The sequence below is a fragment of the Halichondria panicea genome, chromosome 11, assembly GCF_963675165.1.
Source record: "Halichondria panicea chromosome 11, odHalPani1.1, whole genome shotgun sequence".
NCBI lineage: Eukaryota > Metazoa > Porifera > Demospongiae > Suberitida > Halichondriidae > Halichondria > Halichondria panicea.
This window is the reverse complement of record NC_087387.1, coordinates 277,331-300,645: the sequence shown is the minus strand read 5'-3', so window position 1 is coordinate 300,645 and position 23,315 is coordinate 277,331. Positions and strand designations below refer to the sequence as shown.

Genomic DNA, 23,315 nt, shown 5'->3' with positions numbered 1-23,315 from the left:
AATTATGGTTTCTTAGGTATAATAATATGTGGTTCTGTATCTAAGTTGTTGCAGTGGGAATGTCTTGATTGTTAGTCACTTTGACTGTCACGTTTGCAACTGTTTCTTGTACATCGTTGATGTTAGACAATGGTGGAGCTATCTGATCGTGATGGCGGCCATTAGCCTCTGTATTAATCTCCGTATCGAGTGTCATCCCTCCGGAAATAGATGACATGTTATCTCTAGAAGCACAAACATCTCCTTCAGTTGCTCGTCTGCTAAAGTGCTTCGAATTTCTTTCCTTCCAGAAGAGAACTATAAAAATTCTCGGCCCGATAACAATTCCTAGAATAGTGTACGCCCCGAGGGTGTTTGTGAGGGCAATGAAAGCGTTTTGAAGTTGTGGTAAAGACTCGAGTGTGAAAGTGTAGGAGACGAAAAACATTGTCCAAATTATTAGTAGAATGTACGCAGACACGCAGGTTGATTTCGATTCGTTGAAGTTAGCGGGACTCTTAAATGTAATGGTTCCCATTACTACAGTAATGAGAATTAGACCAGCCTCGTATAAAACGGAGGCTAGCAGACCCAAAAGTGGCTCTGGTTGACAAGTTACCACAATTTCGGGGAGGGAGTTGGCATTCGTTTCGCTCAATTGAAGCTTTCGTAAAACACGAGGATTTACAATTACCAGGGAAAGAAGTACAATAACCATTTGACCGGCTACTAGAAGTAGAGAGAAAATTACTTGATGATGAGTTTGCACACACACCAACTTCTTCAGTGATGATTTTTGGAACACAAATATGCGAGCAATTCTAATCACTTTGATCAGCAGGGAACCATACATAAGAGAGAAACTGAACCAGAGTAAAATTCGTTGTAGAGTACAGATAGTTATGGATGGTGGTGAAAGGTATATGAAACTTGATCCAAAGCTACTTCCAGCTCCAATCAATACAAGTACAACTGATTCGCGGCTAGAGGCTATGACAACAGGAGATTTCCAGTGGATAGCTAACGCTACTATAGCAACTATCAGCACAATCAAACCAGCCACCGACCCAATCGAAATTATAATAGAAAACGGATGACTGAATTGCAAATACTCGTTTGGTATGCTCACACAGCTTGTACTACCGACAGTTGGATTATCCCCCCACATCTCACCGTACACTGAACAGTTTAAACATTCCGTACTCCTTGTACTATTGGAGAACAGTTCGCCCAAACATTGATCACAGAGACCACAGCATGAATCATCGACAGTCCTCAAGTATTGACCGGGAGCGCAGTTGCTGCACTCGGAAAGAATTGGTCCGGAAATGAGCTCTCCTGTTGCATTAATTCCATATTGCACCGGAATTGCTGCGTTTATTTTCAGTGATAACGATCTGTTTACTGAGCCGTCCCATAATCCAATACTCTGGAAATGATACTTTGTTGTTTTAAAGCCGTCACTGTTGTGTCTTATTGCTGCCTGATAGTTTATTATCTGGTACAAAGCGTTCACACTGCCTTGCTCGTTGAACATAATGTTATTCCCAGTTGGGCTTGTAAAATTCACTTGTGCTATGTACTGTAGTAAACTACTAGAGCCATTCAAATCATATTTTTGACCATTGCAACTCTGTTCAGTACGATTCCAAACTAGAGGTGACTCACAATTTTCATTCAGATAGTTCTCGAGGGCATGTGCATATGTATAGACAGCATCGATCACTAAGGGTATAGAATATTCCTGTTCAGTTTCAGAAAGTGACGTGTTGGTTTCATTCTCACAGTTTCCAGAACAATTGAATACACTTTGAAAGTATTCTTGAAACCAAGGATTGCGGGGATTTTTTGTAGGAGTAAGACCTGAGTAGTAGTCTTGAAAGTAACGTAGAGATTCAAAAGAGGGAATTATTCCAAATAGGCCAGACACAATCGAAGATTCGAGCGATTGCGAGCTGGCGGCTAGTTGCGCCCACGCACTCGTAGCTATCCAGGTGAAGTGTCTCGGCTGTGTAATGTTTGCTAGTTGATCAAATAGGCCTCGAACATGCTGTTCAGTAGCGTAGAATACAACGACATTTGCCGTTGACCTCAATAACTTATCGACTAGTTGTCTGTACTGTACTTCATTGAAATTCTCTTCAATTCCTTCATTTATATCAATGCATATTCCGTTTTCAGTTGCTAACATGTGTAGGTCATCAATCCCAGACTGTCCGTAACTGTTCCGAGAAAAAATAGTGGATATGAACGTCCAATCAAAATGCTGCAGCAGGTCAATAATTGCTCGTCCTTCCATTACATCTGAAGGCACGGTACGATAAAAATATGTGTACCGTTCGCGATTGCTAAGAGTAGCCGATGTAGAGCTGTAGCTTATCTGTGGCATATTAAACAAACGACTTAGACTGGCGATAGAAATGGACACTGGGCTGGAGGCTGCTCCAACTAGTCCAATTGTGAATGGCACTGCTTCATTTGTACTGTTTTCCGCTAAATCTTGATTCCCTACTGCAGAGCACCCAGTCTCCACACCAGAGTGAGTTCCTGTGAGAATCAAATCAGCAGCTTCATCTAACCCAATTTGCTCCACAAAACAAGTGTCTCTGATGTCGTAACCGAGGGTAATATTTGGTAAGAGACACGGGTCAGCATTAACACTGTCCAATGCAAAGAGCATTGCTTCCACACGATCGACTCCCCCCTGTGTTCGTAGCTGGCCACAATTGATACCATTCCTGTCACTGTGCACTGGAAACAGACCTCCTACTACAAAATCAGCATTTCTTTTGTCTTGTATGCCACGTATTCTTGCCCCTGAGATGCTTCTGTCTGTAGTACGGAATATCGCTTCAGGAGCATGGGTCCGGGTACTGTTGAATTGTGCTGCTCCACTGGCATTAAAACTTTGACTGAATGAGCTCACATCAGTGCATTGTCTCACAGCTTCAGTACTGAAGAGTATCGTCAGAACAAGCACACCTTGAAACACAGGCCAAGGATACTTCATTGTAGCTAATGATCTAGAGAATGTTGTTTACTACTATTTACATGTAGCTATACTATAAAAGTTCTAGATTCATGCAACATTGACTGACAGGATGCAAGCCAGCCCGCCCACACAGTTGTGCAGTATAATGATATTCATGAGACTGGTAATTATTGTACACAATTTGGTAAAATGACTAGCTATGTAGTGATGTTGTTATGCATGTGTATAGAAAGAGTCAAGTCCACTGTTTGGGGGGCAATGTCTTTTCCTCTAAGTCCCACAATGTAGGTAGATGGTTTGGGTACACTGCTGCTTTCCTCACGTTTAGTCTGAGTCACATCTTCCCTGCAAATCACAGAAACAAAAGCCATTAAATTGACCAAAATACTTATCAAGCAAAACTGTTATAATATTGTACAGAAGAGACTCGATAAGTGACCTTCCTAATAAAAAATCATCTATATAATTATAATGGTTTTTTTTAACAGGGCTTTCGTCAACACCTGATGCAAAGGACACATTTGAAATTACCTATCAAAACAGTAAGGTTGCTTTGATTACACTATTACTTTGATGTTTGATGGAACAGATTTCCCTTATGTGCCCAGGATAAACTAACTTTCACTAACTTTCAAGCAGCTCAGAGCTAGCTAGCAGCTACTAACATCATTACATCTTATTTCCCCAAACATGTGCTTAGTTGAACATCTTTCAGCAGTTGGTATAATTGATCCAATTTTAATGATTTTCTGGAAGCTTAGAAAGAGACCTTTCAAATGGTACCATTAATGTTCATTTTTGGGAGATGACTGAATTGTTCATTTTTCGGCCTTGGACCATATATAATCCATGGTATTTGGCCGAAAATTGGCAAATCCAGTCATCTCCCAAAAATGAACATTAATGGTACCATTTGAAAGGTCTTTTCTAAGCTTTCAGAAAATCAGAAAATTGTTGAAATTGAATCCACGGAATTCAAGTTAGTCCTGAGAACCAATGTCCATTGATTACATGGGGGACAGTGGGAACATGTACTGTACGTACTTTGGCAGATAGACTTGTGTTGTGTTGTCTCTCTTGTAGTGGCTCAAGTCAGTTTGCACGGAATGAGTGATTCTCTGACGCAAGTTAGCCTGTGTATATAGAGGAAAGGAAACAATAAAGTAAGAATTACAGGCTTGTGGGGGTGCTATGTTGGTTTAGTGATTCGGATTGAATCTTTGTTTTGTGTTTTGTCTTGGGTAAAACTGAAAGGCAAAACCTAGTGAACGAAAACAGCCGATGCTGTATTGACAACTTGTATAATTATACTGTGCTAACTAACACTGTAGATAACCAACCTAGTGAACGAAAACAGTTGATGCTGTATTGACAACTTGTATATACTGTGCTAACTAACACTGTAGATAACCAGTCATGCCTAAATTGCCTAAAATTAATTATCACAGAAATCCACTAACCAGTTTAATGGCCTTTCTCCTCAGTTCCCATTCGTTCCACTCGTAGGACTTGACAATATTGCTCTCCACAAAGTGTGTGTCTGTTTGAGTGCCTGTGTCACACTTGGTAACTGGAGCATGGATCAACTGCTCTCGTCCACCCTGCAGTGTGAAAGATGTATTAGGGGAAACCATCTCTTAGCATTTAAACCTCAGAGGTGCGTCAATCCTAGTAAAATAAATTTGCAAACCTCAAAGCCTCTTTACTAAAGAAAAGTGCTGTGTATGTCAACAAACATAAAAAATGCTCTCAATCACATGCTGTACAATAGTAAAGAGAAGCCATGCAAGAGAGTACAAAACAGATTTGTATTGCTAATAAACGTGATAGTGAGCATACATGTGCGTACCTTCATGCCCGGTGTCCCTGAGGCAAAGTGGGTGTGCATGTCCAGCAGCTGGATGAGCTCTGGTGATCTCTTACTGTTCTCCACTGCTGTTGACAGGAACCTACACGCACACTTACATTTACATTTACATTGACTTGTAATGATGACTATCACACCTAGTAGCTTTATCTAACTTTCTGCTTCCTTTCGAGAATTTCAGCTTGCAATATATTGTAATGACAAACTACTATAACTGTGTGCTTACTCATCAGGATTTTCTGCAAATATATCGGCGGCCTCCTTGCAAGAGAAAGCGTAGTACTTGCCCCTGTGATGGAGTAGCCCTATAGAAGGATTGGCAGGCAGGAGAAGACGATCGTTGACTGTGAACATGTATCCACAGTAGCCCTGGAGTGTGTGTGTGTGTGTGTGTGTGTGTGTGTGTGTGTGTGTGTGTGTGTGTGTGTGTGTGTGTGTGGGTGGGTGGGTGTGTGTGTGTGTGTGTGTTATAATAGCTCTGTAAGAGAGCTACTATTATATAGAGGTCTTACCCTAAACTCAATGGGAAGCTGCTCAAAGTCCTTTGTGGTTTCCGGGAATAAGAACTCTGCCTTCCTGTGCTTGTCTGGATTCACACGAGCATCAGTACTGGAGCTCTATACAGTGACGTGTGTGTGCGGTGTGTGTGTGTGTGTGCGGTGTGTGTGTGCGGTGTGTGTGTGTGCGGTGTGTGCGTGCGGTGTGTGTGTGTGTGCAGTGTGTGTGTGTGTGTGTGGTGTGTGTGTGGTGTATGTGTGTGTGTGTGGTGTGTGTGTGTGGTGTATGTGTGCGATGTGTGTGTGTGTGTGCGGTGTGTGTGTGTGGTGTATGTGTGCGGTGTGTGTGTGTGTGTGCGGTGTGTGTGTGTGCGGTGTGTGTGTGCGGTGTGTGTGTGTGTGTGCGGTGTGTGTGTGCGGTGCGTGCGTGTGCAGTGTGTGTGTGTGTGTGCGGTGTGTGTGTGTGGTGTGTATGTGTGTGTGTGTGTGTGTGTGTGCGGTGTGTGTGTGTGGTGTGTATGTGTGTGTGTGTGCGTGTGTGTGTGGTGCGTGTGTGTGCGGTGTGTGTGTGTGGTGTGTATGTGTGTGTGTGTGCGTGTGTGTGTGGTGTGTATGTGTGTGTGTGTGCGTGTGTGTGCGGTGCGTGTGTGTGCGGTGTGTGTGTGTGGTGTGTATGTGTGCTTGATACTGAAAACCAAAATATGCATTCTGTAGCTACTACATGTATGAACGTCTATCACATTATTAGAGTTCTGGAATTATAATTATGAATCAAAATCCACCACTTTGTGTAGCTTATCTAGGATCTTAGAGCTCATGAATTAAGTCCAGGAAAAGCCCTAACTTATTTTCTTCTTTACATACAAGTACATCCTTTGAAGCATTCAATACCGTATAGCGGGTAATTTTTGGGGGACAAAATATTCGTGGTTCAGCAATAGCGAGACATTTCGTGGGTAATATTTTTGCGGTTGCTGCTTGGATTGTAGGTAAAGGTAGGCAAGGTCGCTTCATTTGTGGGTAAAATATTCGTGGCCAGACCTCCAACCACGAAAACCACGAATATTTTTCCCCACAAAAATTATCCGCTATACGGTAGACATGTAGGGAGTGGTAGAGAAAAACTATTTTAAATTGGATTTCAAGTGCCAACGATTTTCAACAATCGTTTATTTTTATAGCTCTACTCTTTGACTGATAATTATTATTATTCGTGGCTCTTATTACGGCGCCTGGATTAGTAGTGTGACACAAGGAGAGCTCACCTGTTCCCTCCGCTGGTCGTCAGTGAGGACAGTGGCAGCTTGTAGGAGGGCCTGGAACGCAGCACTCTCAGTCAAATCAATCACATTCTGTAATACACAGAGAGCCACAGTAATCAACACTATCATCACAAAAGCTATACCTTCGAGATGCTAAAGTATGTTAAGAATCTGACCATTAAAACTTGAATTACGGTATCAATTTTTTGAAACTAAACGCATACGTACGGTTGGTCACCTGAATGAATGGGTTGAGACTTGTGAGCAGGTTACTGAGGACACTGAGCAGAACCACCTCATCTTGGAAACCCATCCAGGTCTGAGACAGTGACAGGAACAGCGGCTGTGTGTGTGTGTGTGGTGTGTGTGTGGTGTGTGGTGTGGGTGGTAACAGGCAGGTTCGGAATTAGTGTAGTACATTGAAAGTTTGATCCTACAAATATTCATGCTTATAGCTCTCATAGACTAACTAGTACAGGCACTTCAATATCTAAGAATTACTGAGTGTACACTCACATAGACGTGAGAGGTTGGTACGGCCGTCTTGGACTGGACAATCTCCTTGAGAGACTCCATACCAGAACTGAACTCCTCCTCTAGCTGGTCCAAGTGCTCAGCACACGTGAGAATGTCCCTCTATACAGACAATGAGGTCATTATTACTACATCAGACAGTGTATGGCTTACCATGAGTACTTTGATGAATGACTCGCGTTGTCGACAGTTGATAAGAGCTTGTTTCATTAGGAGCACGGATGGTTGAGTGGGCGGAGGGTGGGGGGAACCGATGATCTCCATTAGAACACCTGTGTGAGGTGTGTGTGTGAGGTGGGTGTGTGTATGTGTGTGGGTGTGTGAGTGTGAGGTGTGTGTGGGGGGAGGGAGTATGATACAGAAAGGAATATGAGCTAGGACTTACCTGTTAGTTGATACACCATCTTGAGGGTCTTGCCCATTTCTCCTTCAATGCTCTGACTAGTAACTTGTAAAGCATCCTTCAGAATTATCGGCACTGCAGCAATCACTGATCTAAACACATCATTGGATAGGCCTTTTAAAGGGCTACAAAATGAATGTTTTAATTGTGAAAATGCACAATTGTAGCTCAAGTTATGAGCACTCAAAAGATAGCTATCAAAACATACCCTAATTGGAAAAATCACCAAGGTTAGATTAACAATCTTTGAACGAAAATAACTTGCGAACCGTTGGTCCAATCTTAATAATTTGTTGATTTTCCGAAAGCTTAGAAAGAGCTCTTCCAGATGATATGTTCAGCTCAATATTTTTTCCCAGACCTTATTTCGCACTTTTCCCCCACCTATATATAGCCCACGCTTTTTTGTCAAAAATGGCCTTGAAAATGACCTTTGATTTTAATATGCCATTTGAAAGAGCTCACTTTGAGCCCCTAGAAAATCATTAAACAGTTGAAATTAGGCCATCCAAACACAAGTTATGGCCGTCCAAAGATACCACTGCATATGCCTAGACAACTGGCATTAATTTTTACAACACAAAGCAACTTGGATTCTCTACCCATGTACTCACAATCGTCTATGCCAGCTCCTCCCTTCCCACATTCCTTGTTGAATAGTCTGATGCCAGTCACGATACTGGTCAGTTCCCTCAGTTGTTTCTCCTTGTCCAGTTTACTCAGAGCCATGAATGTACCCAGCTCGGCCTGGGGAAACACACTCTGGAGGGCAGCTGGGGAGGTCATAGTGGAATAATAACCACTTTGTTCAGGTATCTAAATCTAATGGTAGTGGTTAATAGATTCACCAGTAGCTTCCCTGACCACGGCAATCTCAGTGGGGGAACCCAGACCAGAGCGAAGGAGAGCATACGAAACTATCTTCCTGTATAAACCTGCAGAAACACACCACTCAGAACAGTTTCCATCAGCCATAGCTAGGAGCTCAGAAAGGTCTAGTAATACAGATTATGGCTTATTATACAGCCAGTAATTACCTTCTAGCTCCTCCCTGCTCCTAGCTCTGGTGTCAGCTATGTCCCGTATAATGGGCTCCAATCGAGCCTCTAAAACATGGCGATGCTCTTGCAAGAACTCAGCTGAGAGGAAATGGAGAAATGGAGGCTGTTAAGCTGGCTGTGAATGTTCAACAGGATAGGTCAGGTAGACAGTAAACACAGGCATTGTTATCTGATAGATTTTGTACGGGTAAACGATTATAAAAGGATTGTGGATGATGAGAGTGCTCTTACATCTTGAAGAGTAATTCATATCAAAGTGGACCTGCATCTTAACTGTGTCCAGAGCAGGAGAGGTGAGGTCCAGCAGGTGACTCACACACGTCTGTACATGCACACAAGGAACCATAGTCAAAAACAAACGATCTATAATAATATCGATTGGGCCAAAGCCATGTGTCCAAATTTCTCTATACCTGTATGAGTTTTTGGACGTCTTCTTTGGTCAGCGTCCGCTCAACATTGAACTCATTATCAGGGTCGAGCACAGCAGCTTTCACCTGTGACAGGACAGTACTAAATGCCAGCATAAAATTATTGTATGATAAAATACTCATACCATGAAAGCAGCCAAGGTTTCAGAGACATTCTGCCCTTGGGAGCTACACTCCAGACAAATCTCTCGTATAATGTTCTTTATAACACTCTCTGCTTGAGCACTGGAACTCATTTCTCACTCTTTTGACTTTAGCTTGTTTCCATGACTCTGTCATCAGCTACGCCCACTTTTAGCATGTTAGTGGGCGGGGCTGGTTATCCCCTCGTGCAAGTAAGATCAAAGAGCTTCCTGAAACAACCTTGCCTCTTCTCTGTAAACTCCCGCACTGTTTCGATCAAAACACTGTACCTGATACCCAAGTACGTTAACTTGTCTGTGTTCAGCCTCAGCTTTAGCTTATACACAAAGATCCCTAGCTAGCTAGCTAGCTACCAGTACGGTAGTCTCATCTTCAGTGCGGCCTGAAATCGAAGCTAAAAGATCCCCTTCCTCCTACGTTTTTGACTTGTTGCAGTTCACCCATGTAGCGTGTGGGTTATAAACCGGGGCTCCGGAGCTGTAGGTGGGTGGCCGGGAAACTTTCCGGGAAACTTTCCGGGAAACTTTCCTGTCGTCTTTCATTGTGATAGTCAACAGGTCTCCTGTAGTCTTTCATTAGATCACAGCCCTCCTGTGATCTTTCTCATTAGATCACAGCCCTCCTGTAGTCTTTCATTAGATCACAGCCCTCGGCCTGTAGTCTTTCATTGTGATAGTCAACAGCCCCGGCTACAGTGGTAGTTTTTTTTATAAAAGAAGTTTATGCCAATAATAGGGCAAAGGTACACAGAAACTATATAGAGCTAATATTAATCTGTAACCTAGTCTATGAACTATACGTATATAATTATACATAATACAAACAAAAGAGTAATATAGCGTGTGGGTTATAAACGGTGTGATATGATATGATAGTGAAAACGAAGTTAATAGTCTCTCTTTGTATGGATGCGTTCTTTGGAGATACAGTTGCAAAAAAATCCGTTCCATGGAAACTTCTTTCAACAATAATTATTATTTTAGAATATAGACTTGCATAGCCTGGGGGCATGCAGATGCAACACAGTGGCTATATATAAGGTAGATTGAAATCTGTACATAGACTGAGAGGAGGATTGTTAATTCCTCGCAATACGGTATCGGTGCACGGTTGGTGCATGTAGAGGATGGGGGGGGGGGGTGAAACCCTGGCAGTGTACGTATCATAGTATTGTGTGCGTACATTTCCTGCTGCCTTTCATTAGGTAACAGCCCTCCTGTAGTCTTTCATTGAATTTTTTATTTTTATTTTTATTAATAAACATGTACTGTATATTGACTATTGTGAGTACAGAGGCTGAGGCAAAGTAATGTGAAGCTGTATAATTATTCTGAGTTCAGAACTGAGTCCGTAATCCGCATTAGGCAGTATAGTTCAGTGGTTTTTTTCCCATACCGGATTGTTTTTTAATAATTCTGCATGCATGGGTACACTATTATAGTGCAGCTGGCATGCATGCAGCTATGGGATTGGCCACTGCTTTGTATAATGTGCCTAATTGGTGTCCATGCATGACGACTTGGTTTTCTCGTGGGAATTTATTGTATACCTCCGCTTTTTGTCTAGATTGTTAGCACACTATATATATATATATCCCTCTGCTGCACTATACTCACAGGTTAAGGAATACAGTTTTTTAAACATACATGCATGTATTGAATGACAGAGGCTGAGATGGAGCATGGTAATGGAAGCTACATGTATAATTATTCAGAGTTCAGACTGAGAGGTTGGAGTCCGCAATGGTGAGGTCCACGGAAGCAGTTAGATGGCCGTTGAAGGATGACTATCTGGCGCCTCTCAGACACATGATGGAGGATCTGAGTAGTGAGAATGATATTCTACATCTTAACCAGCCAATGGTGGTGCTGTATGGTTGCTTCCATTTGTCCGAGAGCATACTGGCCAGGTGTTTGTAGAAGGCTGCAAACTGCTGTCTTTCATTATAGGCAACAGTCCTACTCAATGCCTACTGCAGTGGTATAGTATAGTTCCTGTCCTTCATTAGGCAGTAGTTCGGTAGTTTTTTTTCATGCCGGATTAATTTTTAATAATTCTGCGCTGCATGGGTACACTATTATAGTGCAGCCGGCATGCATGCAGCTATGTGATTGGCCGCTGCATTTCCTACGTCTCCGGTCCAATTTACGATGTATATATATAAGTGCTATTTTGTTACTCGATGGAACTGGAAGTGTGTTATGAGTCTCTTGACGTGTGGTCTCCGTGCATAGGAGAATTCCAATCCTGTCGTTGTCATCATGTGCTCAGAAATACCGATTGGTGTATACCTCCATTGACTACACCAGAAATATTCAATGTGACTGCATGATAGTGCAGTGCACACACCTCTCTCACGGTACCCCTCCCCCCCTATTATAGGACATGGAGTTCAATTAAGCTTCAAAGGTTAACATTTACCAAAATATGGTTAATTATTTCATAATTAGTGTAGTGCTCTAATTAAACGGCTACACTTCTCTTGTGCAGTCATCCATGTGTGAGAAGCTACCATAAAGTGACCTTTGTTCAATTAGGAGACTGTCCTTTATTTGAGCATAATGCACAGACCATTAATTCTCTTGATTAGCTCGTAAATTGATACGATAAACTTTAGGAAATGAGGAATGATAATCACCAAGCAACACCTTATTAAATTTCTGCATGGTGTATATATGCACGTATAAGTAGAACAGCCTACGTTCTGTTGCATGCATGGATGGCTTCACTTTTCGTTATGAGCATTAAGTCATATTTGGGTAGCACTGTATTCGTTCTGCATTGCAACTTAGTAGGGCCTCATTCCAATGTTGCTTGGTATAAAAGGACAAAGCGTTCAATTCAGCTGTCTTAGTTACAGATGCTCTAGGGCATAATTAGATTATCTAGTGCTGCATGTTATAGAATTTGTTAGCTGCTCCCAATTCAGAAATGTTTCCATGTAAACACCAGTTGTATCTGTTGCTAGCAGCAGTCACACTGCAGTGCTGTCTAGCTCAGCAAGATTTTTCTACAGCTCCTATTCCAAATCCATTCGAGATCGGAAATATGTACCCTCCTCGATCAGAAACAGATGTTTGCAGACCCATTCAGGACTACATCGATCGTGGCTCTGCAAGATTCAACTCTCAACTCGTAACAAACACCAACTCAGACATAACTTTTGCAACCAGTGACAGCCGAATCATGTCGTCACGGTTACAATCTCGTTTGAACACTCTGGCCACGACGTACACCAGCAGAAGGATAACAGTTTTGAGGGCTTGGACACCATTCCGAGATGGAGCTCTGGATGACCTCTCTCTACATTACGAAGGTGAGGGGTTAATTCTTGCATGAAATTGAGATATGCATGAACATTTCACTATTTTGAATAGCTCTGTGTAAATTTCTTGATGGTTGTTGTAATATCGTAGATGCATGGACTTGAATAATTAATTCAAATTCATCTATGATATTACAACTGGCTACAAGGATGGGAGCTATGTCCTGCAAAGGCATGAGTGGTGAAGACATCACAGATGCGTCTCCTTGTATAGTAGGCCATTAACTGCATACCACGTGGTTGATTACTCGTATCTGTTGCTCAACTTAGCATGACTATTAAAATAGCTTTCAGGTGGTGTAATGGTATTTTGCCTTAAGTTGGTGATACTAATTTGTGTTCATTATTCCACTGCAAACAAAGCAATTTGATCTAAGAAACTTATACATCTTCATTGTGAGAAAGTTATGCTCTACTAAAGGAGCCTGATGTAACTCTGAATAATGTCTGACTGTGTTTTCATAATTTATATTATATATAGGTCGTACAATTAGTGTTCGATTGGAAGGTGGCAACGATGGAGATTACAGGAATCTACTCACAGCTGCCATAGACTCACAATTTGACTGGGTTTTCTATGAAAATTTCAACACCGTTCGACTCAGTGTGATCCCTTCAAGTAAGTTTGTATCTTTAACAAGAGTTTTGAATGCCTCATTGAATATATAAAGCTCTTGCAACAACATTTAGCATAGTAAGCTTCATGCAGTACTGTGACCAATCCTGCCATTGCAATCACTCCCCCTCCCACACACACACACATCACAGGTTGTGATCGCAACATTGACGTAGTGTTCATTATCGACCAGTCGGGTAGTGTAGGGAGCACAAATCACAACCTTGCAAAACAGTTCATATCCAACGTTGTCTCTTTCTTCTCCATTAGTCCCACACAAACCAGAGTAGGGATAGTCACCTACTCAGGCAGCTCTCGAATAGAATTTGGCCTATTGCGATACACCAATTTGGGCGCCTTGACCACAGCTATAAACAACATTCCGTACAGAGGAGGGCAGACAGCTACAGCGTTAGCTCTGGAGGATGCTAGAGAGGCCCTGGACCCTTCCCAAGACCATGGTGCAAGACCAGCTTCAGAGGGAATCCCTAGGATTGCCATTCTCATAACTGGTGAGTTCAGTTAATAAAGAGCTATATAATTATTAAGCTTATTATGTATGTACAATAGATTGTCTAGTATCGTACACTATTGATATAATGGGTTAATTGCTTGTTTCCTATCAGATGGGAAATCAAACTCATACTCCATTACAAATCCTGCCAATAATCTGAAAAACTCTGGAGTCCAGGTGTACACTATTGGAGTGAGTAACCCAGACCTGGCAGAGTTGCGATTCATCTCCTCTGACCCTGACGATGAACACGTATTCCTGCTCAGCAATTACAGAGACGCCATCGCTTTTGTTGACTTCCTCAGTGTCACCACCTGCGAGAGTGAGTAGCCAACCACACCCACTTATCCACTGTTATAACCATAAAACTTAACTCTTTTAGTAAGAATAAGGCTATTACACAATGTCCCATCATTCCCCCTCCCCCTCCATCCCTCCAGCTGCTGCCATTGTGGGCACTTGTGAGAGGACGTCGACTCTTGTACCTCAGGACAGCCTCCAGTACTACCAGGCAGAGTGCTCCTCCTTCACCAGCTCTGTACTGGTGGAGCTCACTGACCTATCTGGGGCCAGCTTCCTCTACTGCTCCACTGCTACCACCAACCCAGGGCCCCTCACATCCAACACTGTCCGTGATGAGAGGACAGGGGTCTCCAGGAGACAGTGCCAGCTCAGCATTCCTCCAGGAACAGAGGTGCATGTCTATTATAATTGTCTGGTTATTAGAACTCTGTGCATACTTATATAGAGCTGCAAGTGTTGATGGCGAATGTAAACTCTGTGTATATTTCGTCCCAATAAATATACCCGTTATAGTTGAACATTTTTCAACAGCCATAACTTTAGTACCGTTGATCCAATGTCAAAAATGTTATGATTTCCTGAAAGCTGAGAAAGGTATCTATCAAATTATGTGTTTCAATAACATTTTTTGTGGGGGCCAAAATTTTTCATATTTCGGCCTTGGACCTAGGCTATTTATTATCCATGGATCACCAAATTGGTAAATACTTTTATCTCTCAAATATGAATTTCGATGACACAGTTTGAAAGATACTTTTCTAAGCTTTCAGAAAATTATAAAATTTTGGAAATTGGATCCACAGAATTCAAGTTGTGGCGACTAAAAGAGTCCCGTAGCCATTGATTACATCATAGATATAAGAGGGAGAGGGATGGGAATCACTACGTAAATAGCATTGACGATCCGCGTTTCGGTCAATGTTTTCTTCTTTATTTCCTCCAACCCATGCTTTTAGCTAGTACTAGGCTATAAACTAGCTACTGAGCTCCATGTATTAGCAATGGCTAGTGGAACAGTCACAACAAGGTAGCAGCAATAGTTAGTGAGACCCTCCAAGCAGTAAAAAGCAGCTTGGACAGCAAATTCTTGAGAGGAGCTCTGTCTGTACCGTTGAGTATTCCAGTACAGTCACAGACATGATAGAGAATTATGGAAATGTAGCAAAGTTCTGTCGTAAATTACTGTGCCGATACGATGAACCAACTATCAATGAATACAAAGAGACATGTACCTACATTCAATCATTGATGTAACTTTATAAATGGGTACCCAAAAGTCTGCTTTTAAAAACCAGCTTACTAAGACAAAAATGAACATTACTTACCAACCTAAAGCCAAGTGGCTTTGATTTTACTTGCATACAATGCCCAGCTACTTAAGAAAGAGGGAATCATTAATATTTTGGGCTGTAGTCACAGCCTCTCCTTGTAGAAGGTACACAAAGCCACTAGATAGAGCCGAAACGATAATACAACACTCAAAAAACTGCCTTTGAAAGTTTTCAAGCTCTTGGTGAGATACACAACGCTTCTATATGATGCACAGTAGGCGTGGATGCTCAGCACAGGACTAAGAGTCCCAGTGGGGAGCTGTGAATGATAGTAATAACATTTCCCGCTGGGTTGGCGGGGTGTCTAGAGCCGAAACGCGGATCAACTTTTGGCATTACACAGAAGTGATTGTGCGCACGTGCTCCGTTTCCCATCCCTCTCCCTCTTATATCTATGATTACATGGGGGACAGTGGGTACTTTGACAACACTTGTGTTGTGTTGTCCCTCTTGTATACAGTAAATATGCCGCTTTACATATCCCATCATGTGTTATGTACTAGAATGACAAGTACCTTGTATGATTTGCTTACAGACAATTCACATTGGAGTCCTTGGTCAAGAAGTGATGAACAATGTGCTGTTGGTTGTCATGGACCGAATTCTGACTCAGACTCAAGTGACTGATAACGTTGTTGAAGGAGACCAGTACAGTCTGGATCTGATAACTCTCTTGAGATCAGATGCTACCTCTCAAAGGTATCCTAGCTCAGAGCTGCTTATTTATTGTATTGGGGTATACCTGTAAAATTTGTAATGTAGCTAGTTTAAAGGCGCCGAATAGAATAATTTATTGTCTTCTTTTTCTGCAGCTGGGTGTATCGAATAGCCGATGGTAACGATGGCAACGTATTTCAAATCTCCAATGGAAGATTTTTCAGAATACGAAGTTCATCTCTCTCTTCGATCAGTTTCGATGCTCAGGCGCAATACAATGTGCTTGTGATAGTGGAACGCTCAGGGGCTACATGCAGCTGCTCACAATTACAAATACAACTGAACATTATCACCAACCGAGTGGATTTTGAAGTGACCCCCAGCGATGCTACTGTACGAGAGGACGCAGCCATTGGACGAAATGTGGTTACCGTGACAGCAACTAACGGGGCAGGCTCTATCACTTATTCCATCACTAGCGGTAACACTGGAAACGCTTTCTCTATAGACTCTACCAGTGGTGTGGTGGAGGTTGCTTCTGCTCTTAACTTTGAAACCGTTAATAGCTACTCATTGACTGTTCGAGCGAATGTAGTGGGCACTTCTGTGACTGGTACCACAAGCTTTACTATCACAGTGATTGATGTCAACGAGGATCCATTCTTTGTCACCAGCTGTGCCAGGCAAGGCAGCTGTTCTTATCCCATCAACGAGAACCGACCTGCGAACACTTGGATTGGACGAATAGAGGCTAACGATCCAGACATGCCAACTCTGACCAATGGAATGCTTAGTTACAGAATATCGCCAGCTGACGTACCTTTTACTATTAACTCTAATGGTGGAATCAGTACGTCTGCAATTCTTGATTACGAAACAGCCACCTCCCACTCTTTCCGAGTGATTGTAACAGATGGTAGTGTGTCCATCAGTACAGCTGTGCTAGTAAGCGTCAACGACCTCAATGACAATGCTCCACTTATCTCTGGCCCCAACACAGTCAACATTAACGAGAACACACAAACTGGGTTTGTCCTGACACAGTATCAAGCTTCTGATGCCGATAGTGGCAACAATGCAATAATCCAATTCTCTATGACAACGAGTGGTGGGTTTCTTCCCTTTGATATTGACAGCTCTGAAGGCTCGCTAACTGTAACTGGTGACTTGGACTATGAGCTTGTACAGGAGTACAGTATCACCGTGACAGCAGCTAATCCAGGGACCAATCAAATTAACTCTATAGATACTCGAATTATCGTGAACAATCTGAACGACAATCGACCAACGTTTATTGGCGCTCCATATTCTGGTATTGTGATTGAACATTCCGATGCAGGCACTTCAGTTGTGACTGTACAAGCTACTGACACTGATAGTGGATCACCTGGTGTCGTGAGGTACTCTATTGTGGGTGGGAATTTCGGTAGTGCTTTTCGTGTTGCCGCGGAAACTGGTGTAGTGACTGTAGCCAATGAGATTGATCGTGAGTCAGTAAGTATGTTTGATCTGAGAGTTAGAGCGAGAGATCTTGGGCAGCCTGAGCAAAGAAGAACCACCATCATCCCAATAACTGTGTCTGACATTAACGACCATTCTCCAGTGTTCAATCCAGCTGCCTACAGCGCTCAAGTGAGAGAGGATGTGAGTGTAAACACAGAGATATTCACTGTGTTTGCGTTTGATAATGACGAAGTCGGCAATCCTAACTCTGAAATTAGTTACAGCATCACTCTTGGAAATGTGGGCTCTGTTTTTAGTATTGATTCCACGACTGGTATAGTGAGCATAAGCTCCGGCCTTGACTTTGAGACTGTCTCCAGCTACACTCTCACCATCACAGCCACCGACCGAGGCTCTCCATCACTTGCAGGCTCTGCAATGGCCGCCATTACTGTGGTCAACGTCAATGATGTTCCACCATCGGTACAGGGCAGTGTTAATATCAGCCTCTCGGAGAACACGCCCACTGGAGTGGAGGTGGTCGATTACGATGCAACGGATGCGGATCAATCCACACTAACATTCTCATTCAACTTTGGAAATGATGAGGGAAAATTTTCAATTGACGCAACTTCTGGTAGAATCACGTTGGTTGTTAGTCTTGATTTTGAAACTACTCAGCGATATAATATTGAAGTCAGTGTATCTGATGGAGATCTGGAGACCACCTCAGCGCTTGTAATTGATGTTCTTGATGAGAATGACTTCTCTCCCATCTTTAACAGTCCAACCATGTTTGAAGTTGCGGAGGAGTTGGCTAGTGGAACTTTAATTGGTACGGTGAATGCAGTCGACAGTGACGGTAGCTCCCCTAACAACCAAGTAACTTATGCGTTTGCTCAACAGTCTGCCATTACTGATCATATCACACTCGACACCAACTCTGGAGAAATCAGGACAAATGGAATATTAGATCGCGAGGAGCTCACCCAAATCTTTCTTCCCCCCTTGTCTCGTCAGAGTGTGAACATAGTAGCCAGGGACGGAGGCAGTCCTTCTCAACAGAGCTCTGTGAGCATTACCATTACTCTACTGGACGATAACGACAATGCACCTGTGTTTGGAGATAGTAGCTATGGGAACTCACTCCTGGAAAACCTGACTCCACGCCAGACTGTGTTTCAACTCTCTGCCACTGATGCTGACCTTGAAACTAATGCTGACATTAGATTCTCTTTCACTCTAACGGACAACTCTGGCAATAGCAATCCTTTCGAAATGGATGAGGTGTCTGGACTGTTGGAAATGATCACACCTCTCGATTGTGAGCAGCAATCAAGTTACAGCTTCACACTCACTGCTGTGGACTTGGGGTCTCCTCGACAAAGCAGCTCTGTCTCGGGTCAGCTGACTGTTCTTGATGAAAATGATAATGCTCCCATCTTCACTATGGATACTTATAACTTTGATGTATTTGAAGACGTGCAACAAGATGCTTCAATAGCTCAAGTACTGGCGAGTGATGCGGACAAAGGAACCAATGGTGAAGTGGTGTACTCTATAATCAATCAAGAAATAATACCAGAGTCATTTGAAACTGGTGTAGAAGTAATTCCATCTTTGAGAATCAATTCTTCAACTGGTGAGATATTTCTGGAAACAGAGTTCAATTTCGAGCAACAAGATCAGTACAATGTAACCGTGCTAGCTAATGACAGGGGTGTCCCCAGAATGAGCTCAAGTGCACAAGTTATCTTCAATATCCAAAATGCTGATGAAAGTGCTCCAAGTTTTCCAACGTTGTGTGAATTTAGTGTCCCAGAAAATGCCTCTTTGAATGTAGTAATTGCCGAGTGCTTGGCAACTGACGAGGACAATATAGCCACCTCTCCTAGTGATGTCTTAGTTACCTACAGCATTTTCTCTGGAAACCAAAACAACGTACTTGCAATAGATAGTAATACTGGTGGAATCAGTCTTCTACAAGCTCTAGACAGAGAAACCACTCCCTCTCACTCGTTCACTATCCAAGGCCAGGATATCAGCGGACGTACAGCTTTTCAAAATGTGCGTATAATTGTGAGTGATGCCAACGACAATAGCCCTCAGTTTGGAAGCAGTTCGTACAGCTACGACTTCACAGTATCCCGTATTCAAAGCCGCACTCAGAATTTGATAACAGTGTCTGCAACTGATATGGATATCAACGAAAACAGTGCCATAACTTACTCCATTACTAGTGTGACTCGTGAAGACAGGCGTACAACTTTAGAGATCACTGCCGAGGATGGAGGGTCACCTGTTAGTAGCAGTACTGTTGATATTGTCATCTCCTTTGAGGAGGTGTGTCTACTTCAAGAGTACTCCATTGATTCCTCCACTGGACTAGTGTCAGCTTCTGTGCTGTGCAGTGTCTCCATCAGCCCAAGGGCTCTCAACATCACACTCGGAGGAAGCAGTACTCTGTCTTGTCAAATTCTTCATAACAGTCCAATGAGTTACCAATGGATACACAACGGTTCGTTCATTACCTCGTTGTCGATGACAAATCAAAATTCAGAGATCAGTTATACACTGAGTAATGCACGACCTAGTGACCAAGGAGAGTACGCCTGTAAGGTTTCCACGGCAGCAGGCAGTCTACAATCAGCGTCTGAATTTGTCAGTATTCAAGGTTGGTCTCTGTTAAGTATTACAACGTTTACGTTATAGTTTGTGTTTTTCTGCACTGAATGTAATTTTTTCTCTTAAGTCTTTTTTGTTGGTACTTGGTGAGTTTTTTTATGATAAAGTTAATGCTTTTAACTAGGTGTTTTTGCTATCTTATAATTATATTGTTTCCCCTTCAGTTCCTCCCACGATAACAGTGCCTCCTGTGGACCAAGCAGCCAAGGAGGGAGAGAGTGTGACCTTCACCTGTACAGCTGTCGGAGTGCCTGATCCTAAGATAGAGTGGTTTAGAGACAGCACAAGTGTGAGTGGATAAGCCTGATTAAGCAGCAGCAACTTACTGCCGGAACACTTTCATTCGTTATACATGTGTACTAAATCAACTGCAATCCTCCCCATTCACAGGTTCAACAAGGCTCAACTCTTGTGATAGAGAAGATAGACTCCACTGATACTGGCACTTACACCTGTGCTGCTACTAATTCTGACCTTATCAATTCTGCGATTGCGTCGGCTACACTCACACTATACAGTGAGTCAATTAAGGGGTATAGTTGTGTAGAAGCACACACATAGCCTCAGCTGGTACAATGTATATCTACTAGCCATTACATGATCTGTTCTTTTGCACAGAGTCAGAGAATGTGGTAGAGCTCAGTCTGGATAAGATCAACAGTCCCAGTCAAGATGGCACCTGTCATTACATCGACTACGATGCTATCACAGTAAGCAATACATGTATAAGCTTAAAATAATGTTGGATAAATATATTCTGTTGGCAGAGGTGTAGCCGTTACTATTTCTTTTCCATTCATGCAGTCTACCATTAACGATTTGACCAGACAAACTACTCTGATAACTGGAGTGGAGGGTTCGAACATTTGTGATGTGTCTGCATGCCTGCCCACCCCCTGTCAGAACAGAGGCACCTGTTCTCTCAATGACCGCTCACTTGGAGGCTACGAGTGCTCCTGTGCTGATGGCTACACTGGCACCAACTGTGCACAAGATGTACCAGAGTGTGCAGAAGGTGAGTTACCTATAAGATATTGCTGAGTATTCAAAGATATCCAGTTAGTGTTTATGAGTGTGCAATCATCCGTGCAGATCCGTGTGAGAATGGTGGCAGCTGCGCTGAATTAGAGGGCAGTTTCCAGTGTGATTGTGTGAGTGGATTTAATGGCCATCGCTGTCAGTACACGGACACCTGTGCCACATCCAATAATTGTACAGCTGGTAAGTACACACACACCCTTAAATTTCCCATACCTACATACCCATGTACTCACCATGCATACCCCACACCACATACCCATGTACTCACCATGCATACCCCACACCACATACCCATGTACTCACCATACCCCACACCACATACCCATGTACTCCCCCAGGTACTGAGCTATGTGTGGACAACTTTGTAGGAGGGACGCAGTGTGTGCCTCAACCGACACCAGCCACTTCTCTGATCATCACTGGACTCAACATTAAGCCAGGGTTCCTCAACGACATCATACAGTCCTATCTGGAGAGGCAGGTACATACCCTCACTAATCATTATGTCTTCCTGCTCTTTTTGAGTGCCCAAAACTATAGCCGGTTTGTTATCCATTTTAGTTTCAAATGAATCTGTAGCTCCTATAGCTAGGCTGCATTTTTACAAATTATGTAGATGAACTATATATCTGTGGCAGGGGGAGGCTACTAACAACTCTCTCTATCTCATCATTGCTATCCTGTAGGTTGCTTCACGTCGGAAGCGCCAGCTCATCTTCACCACCTCCTGTGAGCCTCGATTTATTGAGATGTCTTCTGAGATGTGGTCCCTGGTCTGGTTGTGTGTAGCTCCAGACACTACACCTACTGCCGAGGAAGTGGCCAGCCTGTGTCTCGTACTATTGGAGTCAGGTCATGTGACCTCATGCACACCCCCTGGAGGAGAGGAGATGGTCCTCCCTACACCACCACCTCTACCAGAAACAAAGTGAGAACTAAGCTAGGGGGCATTACTCTAACTATACGTGCTGTACCCTCTGTAGTGTGTTTGCATAATTATTGCACAGTCTTATCCTGTAATCCAATCTCCCTCCCTCCTCAGTGCTACTATTGACATCATTTTGGTCAGACCGATCACTGGCGAGGCACTAGATGCTCTACTGATTGTGAAAGAGCTTGAGAATACTGGTGCGGTTGCAGCCATCTCCCAGAACACTGGTAGTGAAGTCACCACCATTACAGCTGAAGACCCAGGCCCCAGAGTAGATCCTGGAGGCAATGAACCTGCAGGTAAGCAGCTGTAGTTAATTAGCTAATTAAATATTGCGTGGGCACGTCTCAAAATTGCTGTCTTGTCTTCTCGAAATTCCACTTACTGCACCAAAAGTAGAGGAGGTCTATAAACCACAAGATTAATTTTGTTTACAGCTGTTAAATCAGAGTACGTAATCTACAAGTGTACGAGTAGATTTCATGGCATGATAATGTTCGGTTTACAGACGGCACTGGAAGTGTGGGGGCGGGAGCAGCAATTGGTGCTCTGCTGTTGCTGTGTGTAGTGGTCGGACTCGTTGTAGGAGGTGTGGTGGGTGTGGTCAAGTACAAGGAACACAGGAGGAGGCAGGGAAGGTAAATGGAAGTGTAATTTACTTGTGATAAGATTTATACAAATCCATTAATTTATTATTTAGCATGCTTGATTTCAACTGCTGACAATGATTTCTCTGTTATACATGCAGCAAAAGAAACCATGCTTTAGAGAGAGCTCAATCACTTCACTCCATTAATACCGAGGCTCCTCCCCCACACAAGCAGCTGCAGTCCACCAGCTCTACCATGGACCTCCTCGACAACCGCCCTAGCAACAGTGGAAGTCAAGGAGACCCCCTATCCCCTGTGTAAGTCAGTACATATTGTGAATGCATCAAGAATTAGACCCATTCCGGTTTTGAAATATGAAGCTCTAAAAGTTCAACACACGGTTTGTTATACTGTACACCCATTAACCCCCCCCCACACTCACACACACACTCACACACACCTTTCCCCCGCCCACACACACACTATAGGACCCCGAGGAGCACTGATGAAGTCTTTGCCAACGTTGATGTCGTCGAGGGGGACAACGAATGTTGATCACCTAACATTGACACACAAATCTATAGACTTTAAATGCAGCTTTCTTTTATTTATTATTTTATAGCTTGTAAAAATAATCTGTTGTTGCTGAATGTCTTACAAATAACAAATTAATTAAATGCAATATATACAAGTTTCAGAATTCACTCTA

General features: G+C 42.9%; 3 protein-coding genes across 4 annotated transcripts; 1 reads left to right on the top strand and 2 right to left on the bottom strand.

Annotated features, from left to right (window-relative positions):
* Nucleotides 1–40: 40 nt before the first annotated feature.
* Nucleotides 41–3,055, bottom strand: LOC135344289 (metabotropic glutamate receptor 2-like). Its single transcript, XM_064541455.1, has one exon. The coding sequence runs from the start codon at nt 2,987–2,989 to the stop codon at nt 41–43; it is 2,949 nt and encodes a 982-aa protein (XP_064397525.1). The 5' UTR covers nt 2,990–3,055.
* Nucleotides 3,056–3,122: 67 nt separating this feature from the next.
* Nucleotides 3,123–9,515, bottom strand: LOC135343812 (cilia- and flagella-associated protein 206-like). 2 transcript variants are annotated; one of them, XM_064540826.1, is made up of 17 exons: nt 9,152–9,515; nt 9,009–9,108; nt 8,827–8,917; nt 8,572–8,673; nt 8,383–8,469; nt 8,149–8,307; nt 7,517–7,609; nt 7,285–7,403; nt 7,114–7,233; nt 6,836–6,940; nt 6,601–6,687; nt 5,351–5,455; nt 5,065–5,207; nt 4,821–4,920; nt 4,432–4,572; nt 4,016–4,104; nt 3,123–3,316 (listed from the first exon to the last, which is right to left on the bottom strand). In XM_064540826.1, the coding sequence occupies exons 1-17, from the start codon at nt 9,178–9,180 to the stop codon at nt 3,169–3,171; spliced, it is 1,818 nt and encodes a 605-aa protein (XP_064396896.1). In that variant the 5' UTR covers nt 9,181–9,515; the 3' UTR covers nt 3,123–3,168. The 2 variants fall into 2 exon arrangements, with proteins under 2 accessions (XP_064396896.1, XP_064396894.1); XM_064540824.1 differs by having other exon boundaries at nt 9,009–9,092; nt 9,152–9,512.
* Nucleotides 9,516–11,933: 2,418 nt separating this feature from the next.
* LOC135343806 (protocadherin Fat 4-like) lies at nt 11,934–23,311 on the top strand. The gene is made up of 18 exons (XM_064540818.1): nt 11,934–12,486; nt 12,977–13,114; nt 13,264–13,623; nt 13,738–13,947; nt 14,066–14,319; nt 15,795–15,958; nt 16,072–20,033; nt 20,209–20,333; nt 20,435–20,561; nt 20,663–20,754; nt 20,849–21,059; nt 21,137–21,265; nt 21,424–21,566; nt 21,772–22,013; nt 22,128–22,315; nt 22,525–22,654; nt 22,765–22,923; nt 23,095–23,311. The coding sequence occupies exons 1-18, from the start codon at nt 12,102–12,104 to the stop codon at nt 23,159–23,161; spliced, it is 7,086 nt and encodes a 2,361-aa protein (XP_064396888.1). The 5' UTR covers nt 11,934–12,101; the 3' UTR covers nt 23,162–23,311.
* Nucleotides 23,312–23,315: the final 4 nt, after the last annotated feature.